Here is a 12,374-nt window from a genome sequence, read left to right as displayed (position 1 = left end):
GCAGATCAACCAAAAAGCATGTCTCGTATTATTATTACTGATTTCAGTAAAGCGTTCGATCGCGTAGATCATAATATTGCCATCCCTAAGTTGCTAAAATGGGTGCTAGACCCGCAGTCCTACCATGGATATGCAGTTTTTGTCTAACAGAGTCCAATGTGTTAGGTATCATAATATATTATCTGAGTGGAGTGAACTCACGGGAGGGGTCCCACAGGGCACTCTGGATGGCCCAACCATTTTTCTTGCCCTGGCAAATGATGCCGCTATAATGAAAGATACCAACAAACTTGCGCTCAAATATGTTGATGACTTGACTATGGTTGAGAATACATTTGTTGGCCAGAACAGTACCATCCAGTGTGACTTGGACAAATTTAATAATTGGGCCACTGACAATCATATGAATTTGAACGCGTCTAAGTGCATGTTTATGGATGTCACCTTTGTGGCAATCCCACCAGTGCTACTCCCACTTCGTTTGGGTAGCGAGCATTTACAAAGCACTGATGTGGCCCGGGGGGGTCCCCGGGGGGGGGGGTCACTCGCATACCAAAGTGGTACGCATGCTCGTCCCCAAAAACGTCGAAAAAGGGTTGATTTTTGGCCTTGTGGCGGCGTCGACGTTTTTAGAAAAAAGGGTGCTTTTCAGGTAAAGTTTTGACGTTTAGGGTATCTTTTTTCAATTTCCATGGGTTTGTTTTAGAGTTTACGCCATTTAGGGGTCCATTTTAGTATCTTACGCCAAATTACGCCATATTTTAGGGGTAAGATTTTCAGAGCCTTACGGCAATAAGGGGTGAAATTTTTCTACACTGATTACGCCATTTAGGGTCCATTTTTGAGGTGCTGGGACGAGCATGCATACCACTTTGGTAAGCGAGGGTGATGTGGTTAAGATCTTGGGAGTAAAAATTGCTAACAACCTCAAGTGGGACAACCACACTGATGACATCATTAAACGTGCAAATGGACGCCTTTTCATGCTCAGTACACTCAGGCGTTATGCTCTAAGCATACATGATCTGGTCACAATATATGTCGGTTTCATTCGCCCTCTTCTTGAATACGCCGTGCCTGTATGGCACCCCGGTCTTACTGAGAATCAACATTATGCTTTAGAGCGTATACAGAAGAGGGCGTGTAAGATCATCATGGGTTCTCAATATATTTCTTACCAAGATGCACTTATCACATGTGACATTTCTGAGCTCCGATTACGTCGTGACAAAATCTGTTTGGACTTTGCCAAAACTCTTTATAATTCAAATGAGTTTCGCGATTGGTTGCCAAAGTTAAGATCTGAGCAAGTCAGAAGGACTCTCCGTAATGCCAACACACTGACTGTGCCAAAAACACGCACTAAAAGATACGCTCAAAGTGCAATTCCTTTCATGATTAAAATGTGGAACGAAAAATGTCACATGTGATGGGTGCCTCAAGAGTCACATTTTCATGAAATGCTTGTAGATATAGTTTTTAGTGTGTTTTTGATCATGCTATGAAATTTAAGTTTGGATGGGGGTGTGTGGGTGTGTGTGACGTGTTGGGTGTGTGGTTGTGTGGTTGTGTGGTTGTGAGGTGAGGAAAGTCAATCTCTTTGCATATTTTGTGAAATGTGAGTGGCAGCTTGTATGAGCGAGCAAGGAAGGTTATTTGCATTTGAAGTGTCTTTGTTTAAAAATATTGTCAATTTATATTTATATGCAATTTATTATTTAGCTTATGTATTTTTATATGTGCAATGTATGTAATTCATCCTTTGGCTGCGAAGTGCATTTTTCTAATAAACCTTGAATAAATTAATAGCAGCCATAACTTCAAAGCAAAATTGATTGCAACCTTATTTTTTGTTCTGAGTAATAGAGGGCATAGGCCTATGAGTATTTTATATCTGTGAACAAAAATACTCCATCATACCAAATTAAGGTGAAATTTGGGTCATTTCAAACTTATTCATTGCATTTCCCAGTACACAGCCAACTCCATGGCCCAGTGCACAGAGATATCATGGTTGGGCGCGCTATGGTTTTCCTATGGAACATCTGACATGACACTTTCATATTCGTCCAAATAACAACTTAACATAAATAAAATTAAAGGTTACAGGGCATTTGTGAATTTAGAATATCGCTTCTTCCTGATTCTGCAAAAAAAATAAAAAAATATTATTTAAAACACACGTCATTCTTTCAAATGCTACTTTGCTCAATAAGCCCAAGTCCAACACCTGAAAATCCCGACCAATTATAGATCATAACTAGAGACAATGAGAAAATGTCAATCAAGCGAGGTAACAGGCAAAAATAATAACTATGAACTGTCAGTCAAATGTACGTCTGAATTTTTCATACAATTTTATTTAAAGCCATATTATAACATTTGCTGAGGAGGACGCCCTCACTGAATTTTTCAAATTCTTTTTTTCACACGATTATATTGTACTTTATGAAACCAATATACCTTGCAAAAATCAAGACTGTAGGTGGTGTAGTTTTGTCAAAATCCGAGATTTTGAATAAAACGCCGGAATCAGCGTTTTATTATTACGATGGAATTATTACTCGAACGCATACACGATGTTCATAACACACAGTACGTACACGGCGTTCCGGACGATATACACAACAAAGGGTCGTACCATGACATGACCGAAGGAGTGGTACGTATTGGCGACATGTGCGCTGGTAGTAAATTCCAATTTTCTTTGCTTTGCCGTAGTTGTTCGGCTCAAAAATAAAAGGGGATATATCTGACAGTAAAAGCTAACATTTTCTGGCAAAGAAATGCTAATCTATTTTGTTTGAAAATGTTATAATATGGCTTTAAAACACCGTCATCAGACGATTTTGTATCACATGCTTCTCAGCATCTGGGAAGCTGATCAGGGCGCCAAATGGGCGAGTGTGTAAACACCCAAAGCCAGAGGCTCGTGTAGTAGTTTAGCCATGCAGGATTTTGGTGTGAGAGGGCAAAGCCAAATTTTCGATCCTCAATTTTTCCAACTTTTAGTCATTTTAAAGACACTTTACTCTTTGGCGTCGCCATTTTATCCCTGATTTATATTGGGGGCTACGCCACTTGGCTCGTGGAAAAACTTGCGAATGCTCAAGGACTCTTTTTTATTTTGTTATACCCAATGACCCCCTTTTTTAAACATCATTTTATACCGGCCTCTACTTCCCGACGCCGGTAGGGACATGCCCAACTCATCTAAAATTGATTACAACCCATCCCGTATTTTGTACCTGATTTTGTTTAAATTCATCATTAATTGAGTTGCTTATACCATGGAAGTTAAAGCGCCCATGTTTATAGGCCTATACATACAATAAATCAGTGATCCCAGCGAAAGTGTAAAAAATAAAATTGCGTAGGCCTATAAATTGCTTAAAAGTTAAGAAAACGTCATTAAAATTGTCATTGGATATTTTTTAATGAAAACTTGCCCCCCCCCCCAATAAAAAAAGAGAGAGAGAGGAAAACAGCAGTATTGGGTAAGTTGACGCACCATTCAACTAAGTAGGCCTACTTAAGTTCTCTATTTAATTACAGATAACACAATTTCGTGTTTATGTCCTATATTTTGTCTCAAAATTATACAGCTTTCGGCTTAAACCACCAACAGGCTATATAATAGCATATCTATGCTCACTAACATAAAAAACTGAATTGTGATGACTATGAGCAAATCGCTGAATAGACCTATTATGAAAGTATCATTATAACTCATGTAACAATTACAAAAAAGTAAAATAAAATACATGCTGTATTTGATTATAGTTTCAAAATATTTTACATTGGCTTTTTGGCTATGTTGGTGGCTTTAACTCGAAACGTTTGAAAATGGCGTATATCATGTTTTGTAACTGAATTCAGTCTTCAAATGAAAACATAACTTGTATGCCATCATTTGAAAATATTTAAATATGCCGAAGTCGAAATGTCCAATATCATATTTTCCAATTTGAACATGTTGAAATAAATACCAAACCCACAATTGCATAACAAAATCCTGCATTGTTATAGGCCTAAAGTTTTAGTTTTTCTTAAATCTGATTTTCTTGAAATATCCTATATCACCAGCTTCGATGATAAAATATTATCTAGAACACCACACCTGTTTTTCAAGGCATCTCTTTTATCTATTGATCTCAAAGAAAGGATTAGAATTATCATAATATAGTAATAGAGTCCCTGATCTGATTCAACGCATTATTAATGAGTCGCTAAGGGACTGGCATACTGTTATGGTTGAGCGAACAACGTATGACCACTACACAGGTCAATGTCCTTATTGTGATCTGGCGGGTTTTTTAAAAGCACGGTCCCTGAACACAACGTGATATGTGGGCATATTACCGGGCAAGGATCAACAGAGACAAATTGCCTGGCAATTGACGTCACATGTCAACCCAATCTGTGGTGTGATCAGAACATTATAGTCTGGTGATCATTATAGTACGATCAGTACGAAAAGTCCAGAGCGATTTTTAATGTATTTCTAAAATCTAAAAGAACCACATTTTAGCGGGAATTTTCGTAAGTTACACAGCAGAAGTTATGAAAGGATTGAAAGACTACAATATTATGGCATAAACAAGAATATGTTCGTTTGGTCTTTATTCCTATAGGCTGTACCCTTAAGTCTGGCTGTGTGGACGCGACTATAGACGAATCCAACGAGCCAAGTGATGGTCAGAATTCAGTCGGCCATTACTGGGTCCCGTCTCACAAAACTGGCGTTGCTACTGCCCAATTGGGTGGATTAAATTCGCTTAAATATCGATGTTGAATTATATTGTGTTGTAAACTTTCATCATTATATTGTCTACGTGTAACACGGGTGATGGAATGCAGTTTAATATCCCCTCCAAGGCCACATCATTTCATAATTTAGGTGGAATAGACCTAAGGAGGGACCCAGCTATGGTTGCCATTGAGATGTAGGAATGCGTGGAATTGGATTCGTTCTATAGTCATAGCGATAGTGGTGTTCACGATTCGCTATTGATCATACTGCAGTTACTGTCCGTTTTCCTATACACAATACACAGTGCTCTTTCCCATTGACGCGTGACCTCTACAAATAGCCCTACGTTAACAGTATGGGGATATGACTAGTTAACGTCGCTGTGTGAAAATAACCGGCCAATATTAAAAGTACTCTTCTAAAGTTCTAGAAAATATAGTTTTTAACATGTCCTAAATTTTAACTAATTTAGATGTTTGGAAATATTCGTACTTTGGTGTTTTAGTTAATGTTATAGGTAATAGTACATTGCCTAGTTAACGTCGCTGTGTGAAAAATAACCGGCCAATATTAAAAGTACTCTTCTAAAATTCTAGACAATATAGTTTTGTAACATGTCCTAAATTTTTAGCTAATTTAGGTGTTTGGAGAGGGTCGTACTTTTGTGTTTTAGGAAGGATATGTAAACGACAGATAACACCAAAATATGAAGAAATTATTTCCAAACCGTGTTAAGTCAACAATCATTATGTTGCTCATTTTCAAGAATGCTGGTTTACAAAAAGCACGCCATTGTCTCATTTCGTGAACAATGGTACACATACCATTGTTTCCTTTCGTTTCCTTTATAATCGGTTACCCAACTGAAGCTTTAATACAAACTTTATTGCGATATCGCACATGAAAACAGTCACATGTGCACAGCCAGAGAAGATCCGATTTAATCAGTTGAGCTGTTTCAATGAGTGTTATCTTGGTTTAATAGCTTTTAATGGGGTTAAGTCCTGCAAAGGTCGAGATGAATTCTACTGTAGACATGACTGCATCATGTGTATTGTATTGACATTATGATTATACTTTAGATGACTACTTGCATATTTCCCCAGCAAATGATCTTGTACAACCAGTAGCGTCAACAACACAATATGAGAAGGCAAAACAACTTTTTTTTTATGTATGTACTGTGCAACATACTGCATTCTCCACTTATGATGTATAAAACTTATGAAATGAAGTCGGTAGTTCTCTCATTCCCAAAGATGTGCTATGTATTGCTCGGACAACATCATATCATTGGCAAGCTAATATTATGATGGCAACGAAAATGACTCCTTTTTTGAGAAAATAAGTCGTTTAAAATTGATATTCCGCAAAAACAACTGTAAGCGGTGAGTTCCATCGAACGAGACAGATTTGACCTAGAAACTACAGTGATGTCATGATATGAATATTGCCAGCTTTGAGAGAATGGACTGTCAACACTCTCAATGCACAGAACGTATACTGTTTTTGTTATCAGAAAACTCTGAATCAAGTATTACAAATTTAATGGTTTTGGCACATACGGATAAAATTAGGCCGCATTACTGGTGGACACACGATAATTCGCCCAATAAAGACTTTAAAAAAAGGTCACCGGTCAGAGAAACCAATTCTTTTGTTGTGCATTCACCCATATAATATGATGGATGTATACACAGTGATTTGATTATAACAGAAACACATAATCATTATTTGCCTTTATTATGGATGAGTAACCAAATGTTGACATAACTGTAAGTTGGGTATCCACCAGAATAAAATAGCTTCTGGCATATATTTATCTTTTTAACTCCTCAACAATGGTCACTGGGGTCACTGACCTTAGTCAATGGACTAAATCTACAGAACTTATCCATGGCAAATCATGGCAAACTCTTTGAGCTGTGTGAAAGATCAAAAAATTTTAAAAGTTATTGTTGGGCCAACTATCGAGTGACCACCGAGTAATGCTTCTTTATTATATATTAGTAAATTGTGATATTACAATTCATTATGTATATCATATCAACATGATGAGAAATACTTGGACAAAAAAAATAATAATTTAGATAAATTTCACAGTACGAGTTTAGAATTTGAGCATGACATATCAATATTATATTAATTATGGCATTATTTCTATGGCACGGGAACTAACCTTTTTTTTGTTGTCCCTTCCCAATTCCTCGTGGCACAAGGTCGCGCATTATATACACCAATGAACATCACAAATCTCTCCGAGAGCTAATGTGTATGTACTGTTCGTGTCCTACACAGCGGGGGAGGACCGTACGAGCCAGCATTTTACCAACACAATTTCTCCTTTTTCAGAAGAAATACGAATAACAAATTGCTACGAGTGTAATGTAATAATTATTCTCTTCGAATGGAGTTAAACTTGTTCTTACAATAGATATAATGCCCTTCAAGAAAATTGCTCACGGAAGAAAGGTTAGTTAAGGGCTCGGATAGCGACGTTTTCACGCATTTTTTGTGGGACCTGAAAGCACATCAGACATATCGAATTGTATTTTGAATAGGAGAAAATAATGTCCTTCTGATGTCAAATAATTCAAGATTTCTTGAAATTCGCGATAGAATACACATTTCATGGCAAATGATTCAAAATTGATATTTTTGAAATTTAACAGTCCTCGAAGTGAATTGTGTAAATTTACGGATATGTACTTAAAGCGTTTGTAGCTGGAATGAAAATCCGATCAAAAGATGTTGAATATTTAAATGTTTAAAATGTATGTGTTAAACAAAAAACATATATGACCAAAGTATTCTATAGTCATGGCAAGAATATGGCAGAATAATTTGGATAATTAACATAATCTATTCGTTGCAATATTGCACAATATTTTGTATATAAATTTAGTAGTATAATTATAAACATTGTCATGATTATTGCGTACAAGATTATATAGATCAGGTTATCCATTGCCAATCTTTCTTACTTTCTTGTCAGGTAATACCGCCTTTTTGCTTGCCTTGCCGCTGATTATGGTTTGAAACCCTCGACCTATCGTGACTTTGCCAAGTCACAGATTAACTACATGCTTGGTAGTAACCCTCTCGGTCGTAGCTATCTTATTGGTTTTGGCAAGAATCCGGCTAATGCTCCGCATCATAGATCAAGGTAATAGCCAAGTCAACAAGGTCAACGTTATTACTTCCCCTCAGTTTCTTGTACTTATCATTGTGTTGCATGTTGATTATAGGTAGGTATACCTAGAAAATTCGGGAACAGATCTTTATTCCGAAGGTTCGTTATTTCGAAGGGTCAATACTCTGAAGGTTCATTACTCCGAAGGGTTGTTACTCCGAAATTCGGAGTAATGACCCCCCGATGACCCTTCGGAATAAAGAGTATTGTTGTAAATTCGGAGCAAAAATTCGTAAATATGCCAACTTTATATCCCTGTTCTATCCTACGGTAAGTAGGCACAGGGTCCCAAACCGGGCCCCAAACTAGTATTATGTAAACAGAGCCCTATATAAACGCAGAACGACGTCCACAAAATAATATGACGCACAGAGTTCTTTTTAAATCTTAGGGAATCTTCCATATTATATTATGTATGGCAAATTATAGCAATATCCGGCGGTGATTATATATACAAGGGTTTACTCATACTTTTCCAAATCTATACATAATAGGGGTTTAAACCTTTGCCGCTTGCCGTATTTGCCATTTTCTGCTATTTTCATTATTGAACACCCACCTAAATAATCAACTTTTGTCATGTTTATCAACTTTCTTTTTGTTCTCAAATACCTAAATAACATTGTTTAATTATTTCAATTCATTATTCGTTCCAGTTCATGCTATGACCAACCATCAACTTGTAATTGGGACAATTACTATGCTACCGGACCTAATCCTCAGGTCTTAAACGGTGCCCTTGTCGGAGGACCTGACCAGAATGATAACTTCTGGGACGACCGTAAGGATTACATTATGAATGAGGTTGCAACCGATTATAATGGAGGCTTCCAAGGTGCTGTGGCATGTGAGTACAGGTTTGAAGATCTATTCCTACAACCCTTCATGCACTATTAAAGGGGGGGTTACCCGTACTCTATAGGCTATGAACACGACGAGATTTGGGCCATCGGTCGTGTATTTTACCTAAACATCGACCTACATTGAAATTTGTCCCGTGCATAAGCGGCCATTTTTTGCTATTTGCAAATAAGTATTTGTTACCACATTTCCCTTTTTGTCCTTTTTCTGATATGATGTTGGTGAGGTCATTTAGAGATACCCTTCTTATACAACCAAAACATTGATGTTCCATTTTGTCTGGGTCAAATGTACATTGAATTAGTACCCCTTTATACTGGAATGTGCATTCGCGCGCTATATAAGAAGGTTCGCTATGTTGAAGTTTCGCCATATCGAAGTTTTGCTATGTCGAAAGTAATGTTTGATATGTCGAATATGAAATAATGTTCGCTTTGTCGAATATGAAATGAGCTTATAGGGCTAGGTTTAGGGTTAGTTTGTTTGTTTGTTTGCCTAGGTTGGTCCTAGCTTAATCGGGTCCTTGGAAAATAGGCTAGCTTAGCCTATAAAAAGTATGCTGGTCACAATAGTTAAAAGGTTAAAATAGCGAGAAATAGAAAGCATCTAAGAAAGCATCTAAGAAAGCTAAAGAAGGCCACTATAACAATTCTTATTCCATCATGTCCTGCAAAGGTTATGATTAGCATGATTAGGGTTGGATTCAATATAGCGAAACTCATTAGGTCCATGAAGTCAATTCCGAGTTTATCGTCACTTTCTTTTTCCAGGTTGGTGAGGTGACTTTTTCATTATTTCATCAGATTTCATTATTGACCTAAAAAGCGTGTTGATATAAAGCAAAATGGAAATTAATGCGACGAAGATATTTTCACGAAAGATAGGGACTAGAAAAGTTAGCAAAGAGCGTGGTTTTGCTTCCAAGTTATGAATTTATATGTTTGAAAATTTGACGCGGGTATTTTTGGTTTCCAAAAATTGATGCGGGAGGGGGACGGTAAACTCGGAATCGACTTTCACGCGCCTTAATGGACATAGCTTATAACTTATTATCGGTAAAGTGGGCATCCGACTAGGCTGTAACACTGGAATAGTACACCGTGGATTATAGGGTAAGGCAGAGACCTATGGCGTAATCATTGCAAAACACGTTCTTCATTCAGACATCTACATTGGATAAAATTCTTGCGTTTATTACGTACCATGCCTTAAACTTATAGATCCTAAATTAAATTAAAAGACCCGAAAGCAATAATATGTTTATAGATCCTAAATTAATCCTAAAAGAACCGAAAGCAATAATATCTTTGAAAAGACTTACAAGTATATCCTTATGTGTAAATTTTATATTTGTAAAATGTGTTTTCAGTTCAATTTATTCTCATATCAGTTGATTAAAGTTGAACGTACAAAATATTTATACCAAAAGATCATCTACAATTAATTTGTGCTTTTTTCTATTGTGCTCTATAGGCGTATCTCTGCTGTATTCTTAAACGATTTCCACCCCTCTGGAAAATACAAATCATGTGGAACAAAGAATGTGATCTACAACGCAATTAATGAAGAAGATGGACATGTCTCTGCCGATATATTGTGACTTATGAACTATATTATACTTTGAACATTTTGAAATGGGAATTATATTTTAGATTCATGTTTGAAATCAAACCACTTTGGACTGTGCTGATAAACAAAATTTAAAAGAATATATACAACTAAATAAGACAACTGTGTAAAAGAATGATTTGTTTATAATATAACATGTTTATAATATTACATGGAATATCAAACTCGCGTATTTAGATTCTATTTATCGTGAGTGTTAATATTGTGGAAAAATTGCTTCATGAAATTTTATGTTTATGATTGCATATGTTCATAAATATAATATCTCTAACGTATACCGGCAAATTAGAATTTGGTGTATTTATGTACAAATATTTTCTTAATCAATTACCAAGCTCATTTAATAAACTTCTTTATAAATCGCTCTGATATCCATAGCTATTACACAAGAAACAGCAGCAATTATTTTAATCAAACAAGAAAATATAGAAAAGTTTTACTGATCAAGCTGTCAGAATAGCCTGAGTCCTCGGCCCCGATCTCGAAACAAAAAACATGGCGGAACAAAATGACCGTGCGTAAGCAGTTGAAGGACTGGTGGATCAAGCCTACTGTCAGAACTACAGACCTAATCCTATGGAATTCTCTAAATAAAAATATTGTCAAAGAAGCCAAATCATTGGAAAACTTTTTTTTAATTGCATCTTACATTTGTCTTATCTCATCTTAAGATCAATTTTTGGAGCTAGTTTTATGTATCTTCTGTGATAGTCTCTTGTTTCATTCCTTTATTTTTTGTCTTATAAAAGCGGGTGTCAATGCTGGCCTTATTGGTTTTTCAATCATTCCCTTAATCGTTTCGTTTTATCTCTCTTTGTAGTAATGTATTTAATTGTTTGTTTTGTGATTAATATGGAAATAAAGTTGAACTGAATTGAAAAAAAGATTTAATTGAGTTGAAAAACGTCTATATAGTTTGCACTGCAAAAAGTAAAGAAATCCTTTTAAAAGAGAATAAATGGATGTATTTAAACAGCTCCTGTGATTCCAAACAAGCTTTGTCCATTGTAATGATACTCGCGTATTAGATTGTCAGAATAAAAATTGAATAATTATAATTAACTAATGATGGACAGTACATCATTAGTAAATTTTATTTAAATGTTATTCTTATAAAAATCAAACAATTAATGAGATGAAATACCTTTCCATTCCATTACAAGTCAAATTTGTTTTTGTAATCTTTTATTTTATCATGTTATTTAATTCCGTGAGGTACAAAACACCTTGATCTCCTAAAGTAAATTCAACTCAACTAATTTGCTTCCTAATCTCAATATCAATTTTAAAAACACAAAATGACTTGTTTGGTTATGCAGGTTGTGCATTTCAAAAAACAATCGACACCTCCTACTCATAACGGCTAATTGTGTATAATACATTTGAATCCACACTATGCTTTTAGGCATTTACGCAAATTGAATGGGAGCAAACAGTCTTGTACTAACCAGTATTTGTTCATGCAAGAAGAGCAAACTCCAAAAAGGTCCGTAACTTAAGCTCCACCCAAACCCCTATTCTTTTTATATAAAATATGTTATGCATAGTAGAAGTGACATTCACCCATTTACCTTAATGCGTGTTAAGCAATGTGGTAACAGAACAAGTGGAGAAATACCAAAGATGTCACATTTCTTCATCATCTGTTAATACCTGGCTGGATCAGATGTGCAAAGTGGAATAACAATAGACGCCCATTCCATAATTTGGAATTAAAACAATGGCAAATTGTTCGATCTTGCTATGGACGTTTGTAGTCATGACGTGTGGCTTCTCAGCTATAAACGCAGGTAAGTAACAGGGTGTATTGGCTTACAGCTGACTGCAGGTACAACACTCAAGTAATCGTGTGGCTTCTCAGCTATAAACGCAGGTGAGTAACAGGGTGTATTAGATTACAGCTGACTGCAGGTACAACACTCAAGTAATCAAGTCAAG

General features: G+C 36.1%; 1 protein-coding gene across 1 annotated transcript in view; it reads left to right on the top strand.

The window, feature by feature from the left end:
• The window catches only part of LOC140154409 (endoglucanase E-4-like), a 45,207-nt gene extending 33,969 nt beyond the window's left edge, over window positions 1-11,238 (top strand). The window contains 4 exon segments of the mRNA XM_072176977.1: window positions 7,749-7,760; window positions 7,763-7,919; window positions 8,603-8,793; window positions 10,281-11,238. Coding sequence (XP_072033078.1) covers window positions 7,749-7,760; window positions 7,763-7,919; window positions 8,603-8,793; window positions 10,281-10,303 — 383 coding nt within the window. The 3' untranslated portion in view covers window positions 10,304-11,238.
• The last annotated feature ends 1,136 nt before the right edge of the window (window positions 11,239-12,374 follow it).

This window comes from Amphiura filiformis, chromosome 6 (genome assembly GCF_039555335.1).
Source record: "Amphiura filiformis chromosome 6, Afil_fr2py, whole genome shotgun sequence".
Taxonomy (NCBI): Eukaryota; Metazoa; Echinodermata; class Ophiuroidea; order Amphilepidida; family Amphiuridae; genus Amphiura; species Amphiura filiformis.
This window is presented reverse-complemented; position numbering and strand designations above follow the sequence as displayed.